The sequence below is a fragment of the Astatotilapia calliptera genome, chromosome 12, assembly GCF_964374335.1.
Source record: "Astatotilapia calliptera chromosome 12, fAstCal68.1, whole genome shotgun sequence".
NCBI lineage: Eukaryota > Metazoa > Chordata > Actinopteri > Cichliformes > Cichlidae > Astatotilapia > Astatotilapia calliptera.
In genome coordinates, this window is record NC_137433.1 from 38,309,871 (window position 1) to 38,330,189 (window position 20,319).

General features: G+C 39.8%; 2 protein-coding genes across 2 annotated transcripts; one reads left to right on the forward strand and one right to left on the reverse strand.

Annotated features, from left to right (window-relative positions):
• On the forward strand, nt 1–5,791 carry LOC113033371 (GTPase IMAP family member 8-like). Its single transcript, XM_080308934.1, has 4 exons — nt 1–43; nt 480–539; nt 1,289–1,897; nt 2,097–5,791. The coding sequence occupies exons 1-4, from the start codon at nt 28–30 to the stop codon at nt 4,847–4,849; spliced, it is 3,438 nt and encodes a 1,145-aa protein (XP_080165060.1). The 5' UTR covers nt 1–27; the 3' UTR covers nt 4,850–5,791.
• A 6,657-nt stretch (nt 5,792–12,448) lies between these two features.
• Nucleotides 12,449–17,214, reverse strand: LOC113033533 (granzyme K-like). Its single transcript, XM_026187427.2, has 5 exons — nt 17,063–17,214; nt 15,811–15,955; nt 14,464–14,599; nt 13,597–13,866; nt 12,449–13,500 (listed from the first exon to the last, which is right to left on the reverse strand). The coding sequence occupies exons 1-5, from the start codon at nt 17,124–17,126 to the stop codon at nt 13,348–13,350; spliced, it is 768 nt and encodes a 255-aa protein (XP_026043212.2). The 5' UTR covers nt 17,127–17,214; the 3' UTR covers nt 12,449–13,347.
• Between the last annotated feature and the right edge of the window lie 3,105 nt (nt 17,215–20,319).

Here is a 20,319-nt window from a genome sequence, read left to right on the forward strand (position 1 = left end):
CAGTGAGTTCTGCAGCTGAATGACAGCATGGCAGCAGCATCTGGTGAGTCTTACTTTGTCACACTTACATGCAGTAACTGTGAGTTACCTCCCTCTACAAGCACTTTCTGACAGTAATTTAATTGTTTCTTGGTTTCTCCTGTTTGGAGAAATGTGAAAAAAATGAAGAAAAAGTGATTATTGGAGGATAAACGATGTGACTACAGGTGAATATTTTACAGCAGGTCTCATCTGAGTGTCTTTGCTGAACCAGCTGCTGTGTTGCATGCAACATACTTTAACAATGTGTTTAACCAATAACATTTGACAGAATGTGTTTTCTGAAAATTAACAGTCATGTTTAATAATCTTTCCCAGAACTAATGTGATCTGTTCATGCAGTCAGCTGTTGACATTAAAAGTGCTTTGTTCCATCTGATGTAGTCATTGCAGGATAACACGTCTCAGTGCACAATGCATGTTTTTCTTTATCTTTGCAGGACCACAAGACACTTTTCCCAGACGTCGCAGGAACAGCTTTAATTTTCTGCCCCCCCACAGTGAGTTTTTAAAGAAAAGATTATGTTTAATGCAAACTTTAACTGGGCAATTTAAGGTGGAAGACATTAGACAGGAGCAGGTGAAGACAAAATATAGCAGGAAGTGTGAAGCCTGTTTGGAATAATGAAAACCTCTTAGTGCACGGATTCTGCTTTCTCTCTTTACATTTAGAGCTCATATAATGTATAGAAAAGTGAAGAAAACTATTTTATGTAAACTTTTGGGGGTCATTTCTGGGAGAGGTTACAGCAAATCAAATGTGTCCTTAACTTCATGTTAACAGATCAAACATTCAGGACACCAGTGCTTATGTAGCTCTATGCCACAGACATGAAGTTGGTGCAATTTATTGAAACTGTGATGTATCCTGTGGTAATGATGCTCAAAAGAGATTATAGAAATAAAATTGTGCCAAACAAGAAAAAAAATTGGTCTTCAGATTCTGTGGATGTAAAACTGAGCTTTTAACAGAGGTTAATTTTATTTTTCAGCTCTCAAACTTTATGTAGTATTCTCACATGTGAATATATATTTATGGCTCAGTAATGATCCATAAATACGAGAAAAAAATAACACATATTTAAACAAAATGACAACTTTTGCACATTTTTCAGTAATTACAACTCAGTGGTTACAAGTGGAAAATTATTAAATTTAGATTAATTGAAACCTATGATATAATGTTGTTGCTGCTTGTATTAACTTTGAAAGATTCTTTGTTCAGTGTTTGTGTTTGCTGTCGTTTCAGTGTCTGAGCTCAGAGCTGTCCTGCTGGGGAACAGCTGGTCTGAGAGGAGCTCAGTGGGGAACGTTATACTGGGAGAGAACAAGTTCAACCCTGAGGAAGAACTGGACCGATGTGTGAGAGTCAGTGGACACATTCAAGGGAAAGAAATATTTCTCATCAACACTCCAGATCTGCTTCATCCAAACACCTCAGTGGAGAAATTAAAGGAACATGTGAACAACTGTGTGAGGCTCTCTGATCCTGGACCTCATGTGTTCCTGCTGGTTCTACAGCCTGAAGACTTCAATGAGCATCAAAAAACGAGACTCTGCAGAGTCCTGAACTTCTTCAGTGATCATTCCTTTGATCATTCACTGGTTCTGATATCACCACCCAGAGTGAGGCGTCCAGGTTTACGGCATCGTGTCATGTATCATACATTTATACAGGAAATGATCAGACTGTGTAATAACAGGTCACTGCAGCTTGAAAACCTCAACATTCGGGAGTTACTAGAAAACATGGAACGCATTGTAGAAACGAACAATGGAACACATGTGACCTGTCAGCACACCAGCGCTGAACAAAGAAAAGAAGCTCCTGTTACTCTGAATGATCCTCAGCCTGTTGGTAAGTAAAAAACCCCAAACTCTATCTGTAGATATTTTAACATAAAGACACTTTCTAAAGTGCTCAGAAGGAACGATCCACCAAGAACATGAAGCAGCATTTACTGAAGATGGAAAAAGTGAAGAAAGACCAAAAGGCTTTTAGGATCAGTCAGACTGTCTGAGAGTAATTTCCTGTTTGTATCTTTGCTCCTTTACAGGACGTGGACTCTGCATTTTGCTGTTTGGAGGAAACTCAGCAAAGAAGACAGAACTCTGTAACTTTATTGTGAAGAAAAATTATGATTTTTCAGGATTTTCTCCAGACAGACAAGTTTTTGATGGAGAGTGGAGAGGAAAACCTTTAACAGTAGTGAAAACTCCCGACTTCTTAAGTCCATCTCTGAAAGCAGCGAGAGAAGAGATGAAGAGCTGTGTGAGTCTCTGTCCTCCTGGACCAAACGTTCTGCTGCTGATGGTGAAACCTTCTGATTTCACTGTGCAGAGCAGAAAAACTCTCAGTTTGACCCTGAGTGTGTTTAATGGAGATGCCTTTAAACACTCAATGGTCATCATCACAGATGAGGAGGAGATGCGTTTTTCTGTTAATTCTCTACTTAGAGATTGTGAAGGTAGACACTACAACATGTTTGAAAAAGATCATCGACAGTTAATGCAGAAGATTGTTCTCATGCACGATGTTCTCAAAGGAAAATTCCTCACAGTCACCGAAGAGACCATCAGACCAAAGTCTGAAGACATAAAAGAACCACCTGAAAAGATCAGAAGAATAGAATCACAACTCATCAAACCATCTTTAAACCTGGTTCTGTGTGGGAGGAGAGGAGCAGGGAAGACGTCAGCAGCCAAGGCCATTTTAGGTCAGACTGAGCTTCATTCAGCCTCCAACTCATCAGAGTGTGTTAAACATCAGGGAGAGGTGTGTGGACGTTGGGTTTCCCTGGTGGAGCTGCCTGCCTTGTATGGAAAACCTCAGGAGGCAGTGATGGAGGAATCACTCAGGTGTATCTCCCTCTGTGATCCTGAGGGTGTCCATGCCTTCATCCTGGTCCTACCTGTGGCTCCCCTCACTGATGAAGACAAGGGAGAGTTAGAGACCATCCAGGATGCATTCAGCTCTCGAGTCAATGACTTCACCATGATTCTGTTCACCGTGGACTCAGATCCTACAGATACAGCTGTTGTTAACTTTGTAAGACAAGACAAAGACATTCAGAAGCTCTGTCAGACTTATCGAGGACGATATGTTGTTCTCAACATCAAAGAAAAGCAAACCATCATGAACCTTCTGCATGAAGTGGAAAATATGAAAGCTGAAGGATCCAAATGCTTCACTAAGGACATGTTCACCAAAGCTCAAATGGAGAAGGTAACAAGACTTAAAGCTGAACTGCAGGAAGTTAAACGCAGGAGTGTGGCTTCATCTGATGATGCACATCAAACTGAACAGTCCATCAGGATGGTGCTGCTCGGAAAAACTGGCAATGGAAAAAGTGCAACTGCAAACACCATTTTGGGCAAAAAGGTGTTTTTATCTAAAATCAGTCAGATTTCTGTGACCAGAGAATGTCAGAAAGCAGCAGGAGAGATTGATGGATGTCCTGTTGTTGTGGTCGACACCCCCGGCTTGTTTGACACAAAACTGTCCAATTATGAAGTTCGACAAGAGCTTCTGAACTGTATCAGCATGTTGTCTCCTGGACCTCACGTGTTCTTACTGGTGCTGCAGATCGGTCGATTTACAGAGGAGGAGAAAGAAACTGTGAAAATAATCAAAGAGATTTTTGGAAAGAAGTCAGGAAACTTCATCATTGTTACCTTCACCAGAGGAGATGAGCTTGAAGACACATCCATTGAACGTTACATAGAAGAAGACTGTTCTGATTTTGTAAAAACTCTGATTAAAGACTGTGGAGGCAGATACCACGTCTTCAACAACAAAGATCCAAAAAACCGTAGACAAGTGACAGAGCTGCTGATCAAAATTGAAGCCATGTTGAAGGACAATGGTGACGGATACTACACCACTGAGATGTTCCAAGAGGCTGAGGCAGCGATACAGAAGAAAGTGGAGAGGATACTGAAAGAGAAGGATGAAGACATGAGGAGAGAGAGGGAGGAGCTTAAAAGGAAACATAAAGAAGAAATGCAAAAAGTAAAAAGACAAATGGAAGAACAGATCTCTAAATTTGAATCTGAGAAAGAGCAGAGTATGAATCAACTCAAAGAGATGGAGGAACGCATTAACCAGGAGCGAGAAGAGAGAGAGAGAGAACAGAAAATCAGAGAAGATGAGGAGAGAAAGAAGAAAGAACAGGAAGAAACTCAACGAGAACAATGGAAACTAAAACTGGAAACTTTGGAGAAGCAAATAGAATCTGAATCAAAGGAAGAGCTCATCAGAGAGCTGGAGCAAAACAGAGAAGAAATGAGACGAGAGAGAGAGGCCTGGGAGATGGAAAGGAAAGAATGGTGGGACAATAGGGATCAAGAAAGTAAACAGACACAAGAAGCAGAAGATAAGAAAATCAAAAAGCTGACAGAAAAATATGAAAAGGAAAAAGAAGATTATCACAGAAGAATAAAAGATTACAGTGTCAGAATAGAACAGGAGGAAAGAAAAAGAAAAGAATTAGAGAAAGACCACAAGAAAAAAATGAGACAAATGAAGCAGAAACATGAAGTCGAGGCCAGAAATCAAGCTGAAGACATCAATGACTTCAAAGAGAAATACACCAGTGACTTTGAATCTCTGATAGAGAAATACAATGAGGAGATAAGGAATCTGAAGCAGGAGCATGAGAAACAGAAACATAATTATGCTGATTTGCACAAGGTCTCCAGTGACAGAGAAGAAAGACTGAAGAAAGAATCGGAGGAAATGCAGAAAAAGCATGAAGAAGAAATTAACAAATATAAACAAAAGCATAAACATAAATGCATCATAGCCTGATGACTTTAAACAGTGCAGCAGTAAAACAGAGAAGAACACATGAGTTTCATACCAGTGTTTGAAAGTGAACATAAATTAAAATGGGCGAGTGATAGAGAGAGCACCACTTTTGTTTTTTCAATTAACAAGGGAGCAAAACGGAAAATTGCTGCAATGAAGAAGAAGACTGCTGAAACCTGTCATTTTTAGACTCTGGAAAGGCAGCAGTGTCAGCAAGACACCAACATTAGTGTTTATTATCAGAGCCATATTTTTACACTATGAGTGTTTTTGTGCCCAGCAGGTTGTGCTCTCATAAAAGGACATAAATTTTCTATCTTCTCCTTTTGAAAGTAAAAGTAATTCAAAGTAATTCACCAAATTATTGTCTGTTAATGATTTCCACTGCAAACCTGGAAATACTGAACAGTTTACAGATGATGTATCTGAAATATTAATTTTATGATTTTGTATTATATGAGCCACAAATATTTTATGGAAGGATTAAAAACATAATTGATAACTTCTGATGTGTTCTTTGCAAGTCGTATTCATTTAAATGGGAAGAAAAATAGCTGTGAAAAATGTATTTTAAATTTACTTTGTAAAGAATAAGATAACAAACTTAGATATAAAACTGGTGAATGTCAAAATACATGCACATAATAATTACTGATATTGAGGGTTAAAAAAATTATATGATGTTATTACATTATTTTCTATGTTCGTCCTGGTCTGTTTAAAATAAAACAATGCATTTGAGCGCTCTATGTTTCTATATAGTTTGATACAATTATTTCAGTACGTGGGAAATGTTTTTATTGACTTTTACTCTGACTTTATTGTTGGACACTATACGCCTGCAGGCCATAGTTTCCATATGGAAAATCAGAGTGAATGGAAAAAGTTTGTTGGTCATTATGTAATCAGAATGTTTGTAAAAATAAAATGTCCTCCTATTAATGCATTGTGTGTGGTCTGATTACTGGAAAGTCGGGAACATATATGGATATGTGGCACACTTTCTTTATAAATAATCTAAAAGGGCTAAAATGTTGTTCTTCAGTTTTGTAGGATCAAGTTACGGAAGTATAGAGCTGCCACCCAAGCAAAAGAGAAATAGAGGTATACCATGAAGACTTTACTGTTCTAACAATATACTTTTCATGTTTGTACATTATAATGGCAGTGGATGCTTGTAAGCAGGAATGCCAACAGAGAGGAAATTATACCTGTGATGAAACAGTTTTCAGCTTGTGTTGCCTTATAGTGTCAGAGAACTTCTGACTTCCACTAAGCACATCAGATGAATCCATTGAACTGTATCTCTTCCTGAGAGCCTACATACTGAAGATCGTGGCAAATGAATGTCTAAATATATGTAACCAAATCTATGTTCTCCAGTGAAGAATCAAAATTAAACCAGGTCCTTGCCATTTCCCACAGCCCCACCTGGGACTACTCTTCCTGTGATGCTACTTTTTTATTCTAAGTGGAGATTTTTAGTTGCAATGACACTACTACAATCCCGTTTTTGAAAACAACACATGCTATTTGTATCCTTTATTTTTAAACAAATAAGGGATCAGTTATGAGTTTTATAATGAAATTGAACCCATTCTGGTTGATTTTGGGATGTCACCTTTTCAATGATATCTTTTTACTACAAATAGCTTTATAAAAGTAGTATTGCTTTACTTTAAAAAACCCCAACAACTTTAATTTAAATTTTCATTGTGACAAGAATATAACAAAAAACAACAAAAAGAAACAAAAAAACCCAACAAAAACAAAAGAGGAACAAATTGGGGCACTGTTCCAGGCATCATACAAATAGAGAGATATATTAGCTGAATTAAGTCACAGAATCTTCAAGCCTTTGCTTGTATTTATGCCATTTAGTCCAACGTTGTAGAAAAAGGTGACCTTTTAATCGTAGGAAGAAAGTCCACTCGGACAGGATCCTTCTTAAGCCTTCTTAAGCCTTCTTAAGCTTCTTAAGCTGCCTTTATGACAGCTGGGATAGGCTCCAGCACTGCCCGCGACCCTGAAAAGGATAAGCGGAAGTGAATGGATATAGTGTGTTGTTGCCATTTTGTTTTTGTGGCCCTTCGTAGAGTTTAGACATGGTTTTAGTGGGCAGACATCTGTAGGCATTTGTAAAAACTTTGACAAGATCAATTACTGGGGAGGAGGCACCCTTTATTTCTAAATTGCAAAAATGACGTACCTGCAGATATCTGAACAGGTCCGCATTTTCCTGATTAAATTCTGTTTTCAATTTTTTAAAATGATTTAAAAGTGCCCCCTTCCACAAACAGACCATTGGTCCTCCACTGCTGGGGAACACCAACAAACAATATTTCTCAGATGTGCTGCCAAGTAATATTCCTTTAAGTTAGGGAGGGCCAGTCCGCCATGTTCTTTATCGATTTGAAGGGTTTATAATTTTATCCTTGGTCTAACTCCTGCCCATATAAAGCGTGATATTAACTTGTCCCAAGCATTGAATTGGAAATCTGGGATTTTAATGGGTAGAGCCATAAAAAGATATGAGAATCTGGGCAACAGATTTATCTTCACAATCTGTATTCTTGTACTAAAGTCCAGAGTTAGTGAAGACCAGCGAGTTATGTGCTCCTGAATTGAGTTGGATTATCAAAGTTCAAAGTGAACAGACTATTAAAATCCTGTGAAATGTAAAGTCCAAGATACTTAATCTTGTTTGCATCCCATTTTAGCTTATAATTTTGTTTTATTGAATTGCATGAAGAGTAGTTAATTGTCAGGACTTGTGTTTTAGTTATATTTAAATTATAACCAGACAGGGCCCCAAACTCTTTCAGAGTTGACATGAGCTCAGGGAGTAACATATCAGGATTCTGGAGGTATGTAATGATATCGTCAGCAAAAAGAGTAACTACCTCTGGGTTCTGTCTTATTGCCTGGGCTAAAGGCTCTATAAACAAAGCGAAGAGCTGAGCCCGCAGCCTTGCCGGGTGCCTCTATTCAATTAAAAACTAGAGGAAAGATGTCCATCGATCTTTAACCTGGCCACTGGATTACTGTATAATAATTGTATACATTTAATTAACTTATTGTTGAATCCTATACGCTCTAGTACCTTATAAAGAAAGGGCCAGCTGACCCAGTCAAAGGCTTTTTCTGTGTCTAGGCTTATTAATGCCATACTCAGTTTGTGATTCTTTGCTTCTTCTATAATATGAAGCGTTCTTCTAATACTGTCATGTGTTTGGTGGCCTTTTATGAAGCTTGTCTGATCTTAATGTATTAAATCCAGCAAATGGACTTCTAGTCTTTTAGAGATTCTTAAGGTACATAATTTATAGTCTACATTCAAAATAGAAATGGGGCGGTAAGATTCATAGTAATTTTACCCTCTTTAGGTAGATCAGATATTACCGCCTCGCGCCAGGATGGAAGTACTCTAATTTTGTTGGCCAAGCTTTAATCTTTACCGTTTTGTTATAGTTTGATTTCTAAGTTTTTCCGTTCTTTTTCGAGATCATAATTTTTGTCTCTTACAACTTGTTGTATCCAGGGAGAAATTCAGAATAGTATTCCAGTCTTCACCAAAGATTAAAATACATTCGCTCGCTATAATTAAAGCATCAAAAAATGACTTAAAGAATTTTCTATCCCATTCTGGAGGAAGATACACATTAGCAAGTGTGATCACAAAAAAAAAAACCCATTTGTAAAACATGTTTGGAATCATGTATGATTTTCATTCCACTTCTCACCTGTGCACCACTTTGTGTTGGTCTTTCACGTCAATAACATTGATTCATGTTTGTGGCTGTAATGTGACAAAATGTGGGAAAGTTCAAGGGGGCCGAATACTTTTGCAAACCACTGTACATGTTTGCTTCCATTGTTAATACCAGTCTTCAGTCTGGGTCTGTTCCCTCTGACTTTAAACATGCCGTGGTTGAACCAATCCTTAAAAAACAGAATCTGGGCCCAACAGTTCTATCAAACTACCGTCCAATCTCTAAATTGTTCTTTTTGTCAAAGGTTCTGTAGAAAATTGTCCTTTTGCAGCTCTAAACCTTTTTAGATCAACATGACATTGGTGAACTATTGCAGTCCGGTTTTAAATGCACCACAGCACTGAAACCACTTTTTTAAAAGTTTTTAATGACCTTTTAACTTTTACAGACTATAGATTTATAGATTCTGCTATTTTAATATTATTAGACCTCAGTGCTGCTTTTGACATGGTAGATCACAGGATTCTTATCTCTCGACTGGAACAATGTGCTGAAATTAAAGGGCTTGCTTTGGAATGATTTAAATCCTACTTATCTAATCGTACTTTCTCTGTTAGATTCAGAGACACATTGTCTCCAAGGACCACGCTTTTTTGCCAAGGGCCAAGTCTCTACCCTTGGCCCAGTCCTCTTTTGAATTTACACGCTCCCGTTGGGATCACTTGTTTTAAAAAAAGGTAATTTGTTTCATTGCTATGCAGATGATTCTCATATTCCACTGAAATGGAAATCGGTGAATCCTGGGAAGGGACTGTTTGATTGTCTAGAAGATGTCAAGGCATGGAGGGCTCTAAATGAACAGAAAACTGAGGTCATTGTCTTGGGTCCTTCTGACTGTTATGACCTTGACACCTTAGGATACTATAAAAAACTGTTTGCAAGAAATTTAGGGTCAATGTAGATTTCAATGTACATTTAGTCAATGTATTCAAAACCAGCTTCTTTCATATTTGCATAATTGCAAAGGTTAAGCCCTTTCTGTTTCAGCAATCCATGCCTTCATCTCATCTTCTGTAATAGTCTCTACTCCGGTATTACCTCTTCATCAAATGGCCAACTGTAGCTAGTCCAAAACGCTGCAGCACGACTCCTAACTGGCACACGCAATCAGATCATTATTCTCCTATACTTGCATCACTACACTGGCTGCCAGTCAGCTTTCAAATTGACTTTAAGATCTTAAGACTTGTTTCTAAGACGTTGCATGGACTAGCCCCTACGTATCTTGCTAATCTCCTAACCTGGTATTCTCCCCTTGTGAAGATCCTTGAGGTCTGCAGACCAAATGCTTTTGGTTGTCCCTAGGTCCAGACTGAAACACAGAGGAGACCAGGCATTTGCTGTGACTGCCCCCAAACTGTGGAATACACTGCCTTTGCATATCAGGTCCTCCCCAACACTGGATACTTTTTAAATCAGTCTAAAGACCCATTTTTATTCTCTGGCTTTTGATTCATCATGACTTTGTTACCATTATTCTTTTAATGATTTTATTCTCTCCTAAAATACTTTTATGTCTTCTGCTTTGTCGATTTTATTTTACAGAACTTTCTTCAACACTTGTTGTCTTTAAAAAGTGCTATATAAATAAATCTGAACTTGAACTTATCTGAGGTTGGTAAAACTGTCTTTGTTTGGAAAATCATAGAAGAAACTGGCTGCATTCATAGATGAGTGATTCTCAGAATTGGAAATCAGTGTTTGATACAGTGATCAGAGGAACACTGTGAGCCTTACCTTGAAAGATAACAGTCCACAGGAAACTCAACATGTTACCAAAATACTGGCTTAGTGTTTTGTTTTGTTTTTTTCCAAAGATGTTAAAATAGCCCACACAACAAGATTTGTTTCATTACTCCATCAAAAGCAGAGGGCCCGGTGGCGCCAGTGTCCGGCAGCCTCGCCTCTGTCAGTGCGCCTCAGGGTGGCTGTGGCTACAATGTAGCTGCCATCACCAGTGTGTGAATGTGTGTGACTGAATGTAGTGTAAAGTGCTTTGGGGTCCTTAGGGACTAAGTAAAGCGCTATACAAATATACCACATAGAGGCGGGACCTCACAGCAGCAGCATTTTACAAGATATGATGCATTTTCATCTTTTATGTTTACAAATGTCAAGAAGTCAGAAGCAAAGTGAGAACACATCATAGCACATGTTTAAACAAGGAAGGTTAATTCATTGAAATTATTATTATGGATGTAACAATATTTCTACCACAAAAAACCTGTTCAAAGCACCACAATGGCAGCGTGATATCACACAGAGCTGTCAGATGATGTTAAATAAACTGAGCTCTGTAGAGTGGGCAATAATAACAAACCAGTTTATTTAAATTGTAGATTCAAGCTGCTCTTCATATTTTTGGCCACCAGATGTCCCCAAAGAGGACTGTGTTGAAAAGCTTGGAGTAATGAAGCCTTTTTTTGATGCGTTAATGCTTCAGAAAGCTTCATGTGGCCATCACTACAGACCAGGTTTGTGTCATGGCCTCTCAGTCCTCTCTGTGCTGTTCTGCTGCTTTTCTCCATCTCCTCAAGTTACTTTTATTGTCATTTCAACCATGTACAGTGGTACAGTGCAGAGTCAAATCAGACAGCGTTCCTCTACTGCTAGATATGATATGACTCGCAGATCAGGCATTTATACCCGTCCAGACACTTGCAGGGTCTTTGACAGCTTTGCCCAATTGGAGACATGGCATGCCTAAACGAATAAGGAGGGTGCGCTGGGAATGCCTGATCTGCGAGTTCTTCAACTCCCACCTCAGGCAGAGCTCCAGCAGCATTCGCGGTGGTAACCCTGAACCAGATGGTAGACACTGGAGGTAAAGGGAAGAATCAGGCACAAGGAGTCCTATCAAGCTTAGTTAGCCTGTGGGATTTCAGAGGCAGTAGATATGTACTGACAGGCCATGTGGAACGCAGCTTTTACAGTGGGTGAAGCAAAAACCTGGGTGTGGGAGGAATTCGAAGAGGCCATGGAAAAAGACTTTTGGACTGCCTCGAAGGGTTCTGGCAAACCATCAGGGAACTCGAGAGGGGAAAGCAGTGATATATCTGCACTGTGTATAGTGTGAGTGGAGCGCTGATCATTTGAACTGAGGATATTGCATGCTGGTGGAAGGAGTATTTCGAGGACTTCCTTAATCCCAGTGACATGTCTTTTGTAGAGGAAGCAGAGTCTGAAGATGAAGGGAAAGACTTGCCCATCACTGGGGGTGAGGGCACTGAGGAAGTTAAACAAGTCCTTGGTGGCAGACTTCTCCAACACATCCACTCTAATGCTGCTATTGATCATCTACACCCACGGTGTGGGACGGAGAGATTTCGCAGGTCTTTCCTCCCCACTGCTGTCAGACTCCACAACAAAGACTCCAACTGATCAAACACATCCACACATGTGCAATAACACTAAGTGCAATATTCCTTTCTGGCATCGTTGTATTTTTACTCAGTTGTATACAGAATTTGTATTCTATTTTTATCCTATTGTATATTTTATTCTACTGTATATAGTATTTTATTTTATTCTATTCTGTACAGTTGCATACTGTAGTTATGTTTCTGTTTCAATCTTTCCTATGTATACACCATGTATATTAGCTCACTCACACACATGTATACATATATATTGGTTTTTATTTATTCCCCCCCCTCATTGTATATTGTTTTCCCTTCTTTACTTTTGCACCTTGTGGCCCAGCTACCCACTTTCACTTTGCAAGAAACTGCACAATGACAATAAAACTCTCTAAGCATTTAACAATGACATTTGAAAGGTACAGTTTGAAACTGCAGTGCAAACAAATAAAGAAAAAGAGAAGGAATTGTGTCTTTATTTATTCATGCCTCCAGCTTTATTAGAAAGTAAAAAAGTAGCAAGTATATCAAGCACACAGTCATAATGTGAAATGGAACAAATAAGAATGTAAAGAATGTCTTTTTAAAAAAAAACTGTCCACAAGCCTCATTTTCAGTTGGTTGTATAAGATGTGTTGAATCTGTTTGACAGTCTGAATATCTCACTTTTTTATTTTCAATTTCAATTATATTAAATTAAATTTTATTCAAACATCACCAAATCACAGCAACAGTCACCTCAAGGTGCTTTATATTGTAAAGTAGACCCTACAATAAAACAGCAGGATATAATACAATAATATTTTACGTTCATTGGTTTTGTATATACATAAAAAATGCTTCTCCCTGGTTTTACTGCAACAACCAGGAACACTTATGTTTGGGAATTCTTTAATTTATTTGAAAAAATTATTATTAGAAATAACCCTGTTTCTGTACAGTTTGTATGGTGAAAGAGGGTAAAATGCCAAACTGTGTTTCCAATTGTGTATGCAGCAGACTAGCCAAGTGCAGAATCTATAAAAAAAGTGCAGCAAGCTAGCAGAAACTAAGCTATCATAAAATTTAAAAGGAGCAATGAAATTATAAACCGGATAATGGTCTACAGCAGGGGTGTCGAACTCCAAGCCTCGAGGGCTGGTGTCCCGCAGGTCTTAAATCTCACCCTGGGTCAACACACCTGAATCAAATGATGAGTTCATTACCAGTACCTTTCATAAGAACTTCAAAACATGTTGAGGAGGTAATTAAGGCATTTAAATCAGCTGTGATGGATCAAGGACACATCTAAAACCTGCAGGACAGCGGCCCTCGAGGCCTGGAGTTTGACACCTGTGAAATCAAATCATGCTGTGGTTTCACACATTTAGAATAACTTCATCGTGGTTTTGATCCAGGACAGCTGTCCCTCTGAGACAAACGAGTAGACTCCAGGTTTTTTAATGACACCACAATCCTCTCCAAAAGAAGTGACTCCAACCAGCGCTCCATCACACAACAGCGGGCCTCCTGAATCCCCCTGCAGCAAGAACAAACACATGACAGTGTTTCAGGTGTTGAGCTGAATGAACATTTACCTCAAACAAGGAAAAATACATGTATTCTTCATACGTACCTGACAGGTATCAGCGACGTTTGTACCATCTGAACCAGCACATATCATGTCATCAGTGATAACAGGGTCGTGGTTGTAATAATCACGAGAGTTGCACGTCTGCCTGTCGACCACGGTCACATTGACAGACATGAGGACGTCTGATGTTCGTTTTGTTTCAGTTACTCCCCATCCGGCCACCAGACACGTGCTGCCAGCTGCCGGGTCTCTCACAGTGTTGCCAAACTCGAGCCACTTCACTGCCCTGGTTTTCCTCACCGGTTCTTTAAGCTGAAAAAAAGTTAAAAAGAATCTCAGATATTGGTGATGAATCTCTCTACACTAACTACATTAAATAAACAGATATTTGCTAAAGAGTTGTAGCACCACTCATTTATTTCTAATATTTTGCTTGGAAAATATGAAGTATGTGCAGTGCTGAGTTGAAACATGTCTATAAAGACATGGAAATACATTTTATATTTAAAAAAATGAAACTAAGTTTTAGTTAAGTGAGCAAAACCTGAGTTGGCTGTAGGAGGTACAGCAGGTTATCTACTAATCGGATGGTTTGGTGTGTGATCCCTGGTCTCTCCAGTCTGCATGTCAGAAATCCTTTGGCAAGATACTGAACCCACGATGCTCTCTGATGCTACGTTAGAGTGTGAGTGTGTGTCAATGTTAGATAGAAAGCACTTAAGCACAGAAAGATGTGTTCGGGTGAATAAGCCATGTTGTGTAACGCTCTGAGTGCTCAGGTAGAGTAGAAAGGTGCTAAATAAGAAGCAGTGCATTTACATCGTTTGTATCGGTTGTGGGCAAAAGACCTGCAACTGACAAATAAAGGCTATCTCATCATCATCATCAGACCCTGATATATCACCTTACCTTCAGCAACATGAGGTCATTGTCGTGCTTTGCACAACAGTAGTCAGGATGAGGAAAACTTTTCTCGACGACTCGGAGTTGCTTGGAATGTTCGTTTTTCGTTCTGGAGTGGGCTCCCAGCATCACCCAGTAACTCCTGCAAAAGAAAAAACACAATCTGGTGATGAAGGTTTACATATTTAAAAGGTTAACAGGTCAGCGGCTTCTAAAACAGTCATCATAGTTCTTTATTATTGTGTATTACTACATATGGCTGGGTTATAGCTGTTACTGAGCTTTGGGTGAATCTGCGTTATTTTCTCTTCCAGCTGAATGAAGAAATTTAAATGTACATAAAATGTTTTAGATGAAGAAATGTATCAAATGTTTGATGTGTATGTAGCTGTGGCTTCTGTGTTATTTTAAGTGAGTGCAACACTTCTTTCCCCCGCAACAAACATGGAAGGAAAAAAAATGAAGATGAACTTTTGCGAGACCTCCTTTGTGGCCCATCCTATCCCAGAATTCATAGCGCAGCCCAGCCAATTCCAGTTTCCAACAATGGTGGCAGCTGCTTAGTTTTAATATTATTCTTTCTGGGTCACAAAATAAAATTTTAAGATATCAGGCAAAAATGTAGCTGTGTAAACTTCAAATATCTGATTGGTTTATCAAGACATCACATATTTGTAAAAAGTGCTCCGATGTTTTCGTAGTCGTCTGTTACCCACCCGCTGCGCTCGATAGCTGACTGGGAGGTCGAGGCCACAAGAGACGGCGAGAATACCGCACTCCCGGCACACTGTGCCTCGACCTCCCTGTCAGCTTCCTTCTGGCGGCCTCCGAAAGATGTGGCCTAAGATTTTGAGAGATCCCGAGATCTCACAAAAGTAACTCAGGATCTCGCAAAATTTTATTTTCATTTATTTTCCTCCCATGTCCCTCACAGGGCTCCGTACTTTCCTTGTTATTCCATCACAAATAACATTTTCTAGAACACCTCTGTAAAACAAATAAATCTATGAACAAGAATTCAACTTTAAATATTCTTTATATTCATTCTCTCCATTAAAATTTATGAGCTTTGCATGCATAATTATAGCAGTGTGTATTATTTTGACTGTGGAAGAGAAGCAGCTGAGCTTCTCTCCAATGACTGGATGAATGACCATTTCTCTAAAGAAGAGGCCAGTCATGGCTTACAGAAAGCACATTCCTGCTGCTCTGGCCCTGATCTCATTCTTTCAGTAACTACCCAGAGCTCGTGACCACAGGTGAGGGCAGTGACCTCTGGGTAGTTACTGAAGGAATAATAGTCATTGAAAATAAATACTGCATTATTTTTAAAATAAGGTCTCAGATTCTTACCCAGTGCAGTGAGCAGCTGTCAGCACCCACTGTGGATGGATTAATGTCCCTCCACACCAAGAATTAGTCACACTTCTCACATAAGCCATGTAAGGCAGTGAGTGTGGCTCGACTTCTTTCCCATTAATAATCTCAGAACCACGACCTGAAACAGAAACAAAATATCAGGACGCATAAATCAGCAGATGAGTGAAATGGACTGGTTCTTATATAGCGCTTTTCTACTCTGTCTGATCACTCAAAGCACTTCATACAACTAATTCATTCACTTAAGTATCTAACATTGATACTACGGAGAGCAACATGGGGTTAGAATCTTGCTCAAAGCTATTTGGCATGCAGACTGGGATCGAACCGCCAACCTTCAGTAACTGACCTGCTCTGCCACCTGAGCTATAGCCACATTGAAGATATCAGCAGTGTGACGTTGCATTATGCTCGTTTACATGAAGATTAAAAATGTCAATAAGTAAATTAAATTACAGTGGAAATTACAGAGCACCCAGAGAGCTGCCCAGCCAGGCAAGATAAACTGTACTTGTCAGGATGAGACTTCTACCCCGTCTCTGTCAGTCCCTGCATCCCTAAATGTCTCCAGTTGTCCGGAGTTCTCTCTGTCTGTCTCCTTGGTGCATTTAAACCCCTGTTCCTCCCTGTCCTTGTCCTCGTCGTCTGTTGTCTTCGTCTCCGTTATCAGTCATCATAATTTTACCCTCTCTGTGCAAGTCTGCAAATTTCTTTATTAAATCATAAGATTCTTAAATCCATCAAGTCTCTCTGTGCCTGGGTCCTCGTCACAAAACACGACATCACTGCTTTGTGCATTTTAACACAATTTAATCCCACATTTGTGAAAGAAAAGAAAAACACGTTTTTAAAGTCTGTAACAAAACCATCAAATCTGATCAAGGTTATTTAAATGGATTGGAATAGAAAAAATACATATCCTAACCTTAATTACTGCGGGAGAATAAGGAATGATGCTCATAGTGAGTAAAAAGTAAACTGAGTGCATTTTTTGGACAGAGATTCATTGTTAATGTATATGTATAATATAATACAGATACATAAAAAAAATACACTCCAATAACAGAAGAGTCCTTGAAATGTACAAAATATATCTATACTTTTGGTGTTAAAATATTACATCTCAACCACGTACTGTATGGTTTTTATATTTTTATTGTGTCACACAAACAGCAAATATTGTCCAAAAGTAGTAAGTAAAAACTGAGCGGAAAACATCACTCACCTGGCTGGATGATGAAGAGGAGCACACATGAGATGAGAAGACTGAAATTCTTCAGGCAGGACATTTCTTCTTCTTCTCTCTTTGATCAGACGCTGAATGCACTGAAACTCACTGTGATGCTCAGCTTTATATGTTCAGCTCATAGGATGTGGTCTGACCGTGGAAACGAATGAGTCAGCAAAACAAACACATAAACTCAAACCTTCAAATCTATGGTCATGAGTATCAGTAATATCTACACTCCCCCCTCACAACATATGCGTTTAATTTGTGAAATATACTTGGATACTTATAACTATAACTTATTTATTCAAATTGCAGGAATGTCTTAAAGACATAAAGACTTGGATGGCCACTAATGTCACGGTGAGTAGGATGAGCCGTGTGGAGAAAAATGAAGGAGGATCCAAATGCAGGCACGCGTGGAGGAGGTTTATTGTAAATATAAAACACAAGTAGAAAACAGCAAACAGAACTAAAGCTAAACTATACTGGGAACAACTAAACATGAACACGAACAAGGGTGAGCAGAGGCACATGGAGGTTGAGAGCAGGGAGACAGACACACACACACACACACACACACAGTTGATTTACGGGAGACTAACAAGTGGACCAGCAACTAGAACCTGAGGAGACACGACTTAAACAGACACAGGAGAACACGAGGAAATTGAACACAGCTGGAAGTGATTGATGAGACGAGACAAGAGAGGCAAAACTGAATACACTCACATGAGACACGGACCTACACAATAAAACAGGAAACAAGAAACAACTACACAAAGACGCAGACCAGACACAGAGACACAAAACCTAAGAACTAATCCCTTAACACAAATAAACAAAAACATAGAATTCTAATAAAAAATCAACAAAGCACAAGAGTTAGAATATAACCCAAAATACAAAATGAAACCAAAACATGAGAACTCAAAATACTGGGTCAAAATGACCCAGAACCGTGACAACTAATTTTCTGCTTCAGCTAATCCAAAATGCTGCAGCAAGAGTCCTGACAGGGACTAGAAAGAGAGCAGATTTCTCCTGTTTTGGCTTCCTGTTAAATCCAGAATTCAAAATCCTGCTCCTCACATACAAGGTCTTAAATAATCAGGCCCCATCTTATCTTAATGACCTTGTAGTACCATATCACCCTATTAGAGCACTTCGCTCTCGCTCTGCAGGCCTACTTGTTGTTCCTAGAGTATTTAAAAGTAGAATGGGAGGCAGAGCCTTCAGTTTTCAGGCCCCTCTTCAGCCTGAAACTTTCCTTTTTGCTAAAGCATATAGTTAGGGCTGGACCAGGTGACCCTGGATCCTCCCTTAGTTATGCTGCAATAGACGTAGGCTGCCGGGGGATTCCCATGATGCATTGAGTTTTTCCTTTCCAGTCACCTTTCTCACTCACTATGTATTAACAGACCTCTCTGCATTGAATCATATCTGTTATTAACCTCTGTCTCTCTTCCACAGCATGTCTTCATCCTGTCTTCCTTCTCTCACCCCAACCGGTCGCAGCAGATGGCCGCCCCTCCCTGAGCCTGGTTCTGCTGGAGGTTTCTTCCTGTTAAAAGGGAGTTTTTCCTTCCCACTGGGTCGGAAGAATAGACAGGAGGACAGTGGGAATTGCGAACCTGGGCATCTGATCGCTGTTTGTCCCGCACTTCGGAGGAAGCAGCAGCGCAAAGGATCTGAAAGTCCAGCAGGCGTAGGTCTTATTAAGGTTATGTCTCCACCTGAAATGCTTCTCACTTGTGATCTAAATGCTGGAATAGAGTCCTAAAGTTTTAAACCGTTCATCACCAAAGTATATATTGGATTGTGTGGGTCCCCTGCCGAAGACTAAATCCGGACACCAATACATACTTATAGTGATGTGTTCAGCAACAAGATTTCTGGAAGCAATTCCATTACGTATACTGAAAGCTAAAATGGTGAAAAAGGCACTAATCAAGTTTTTCACTACCTTCGGGCTCCCAAAGATTATTCAAACAGACCAAGGAACCAATTTTACTTCAAAGGTGTTTGTACAGGTTGTTGATGAGTTGCAGATAAAACATGTCAAATCCAGTCCATACTACCCGGAGAGTCAGGGTGCCATGGCAAGATTTGATCAAACCTTTAAAACTATGCTGCACAAGAGAGTGGGGTGTTGGTTTGCCATTATTACTGTTTGCCATCAAGGAGGCCACTCAGGAATCCTTGGGGTCCAGCACCACGGATCTGGTGTTTGGACATGTGGTCCGTAGTCCCCTCTGGCTTCTGAAGGAGAATTGGTTGTCAGAGACTTCTGAAAGTCAACATAATGTCCTTGATTATGTTAGCAGACTCTGGGAAATGCTCCACCTTGCATGTCAGTTAGCTCGGGAAAACCTGACGCATGCAAAGAGTACCTCACCTTGTAATGAACAACATGTTGATGTCGTAACAAGACATGGAGCCAGTGCCAAGACAGATGCAACTGTTGTTGTGATTTGGCGCTATATAATACAATTGAACTGAAATCAATTTTAATTAAACATACTGCTCAAAAAAACTGTAAGTAAAAGTTTGAAGAGTCTGACATTCTGATACCTGATGGCTCCTAACACCGTCAGTTACTCACCACCAAACTGGTCATGCAAAATCATTTTACAGGCAACGTTCTTCACGGCTTTTTCAGATCCTTTCACTTTTGTCACATGTGCTCAGGGTAAACCTGCTCTCATCTGTGAAAAACACGACGCAGTACTAAACGGCCTGTATTTGTACAGCGCTTTACTAGTCCCTAAGGACCCCAAAGGGCTTTACACGTTCAGTCATTCACACACATGATGGCAGCTACATTGTAGCCACAGCCACCCTGGGGCGCACTGACAGAGGCGAGGCTGCCGGACACTGGCGCCACCGGGCCCTCTGACCACCACCAGTAGGCAACGGGTGAAGTGTCTTGCCCAAGGACACTCCCAACTCTTGAGCCACGATTGCGGTGGACCTGCTATTTCTGATATTATATGTTTATGTTTCCACAGGACCCAGCAGTAAGGACAGGGCCCACTAGAGGATGCCGGGGCCTTAGGCCACCCTCATCAAGTCTTTTACTGAACATTTGGTCAAAGACACTCACATCAGTGTCTTGCTGGAGGTCATTTGGTAGCTCGGGCAGTGCTCAGCCTGTTCCTCATGGCAGAAAAGAGCAGATACTGGTCCTGCTGAATGTTTAAAGACCTTCTACAACCCTGTCTAGCTCTTCTAAAATAACTACCTGGACTACC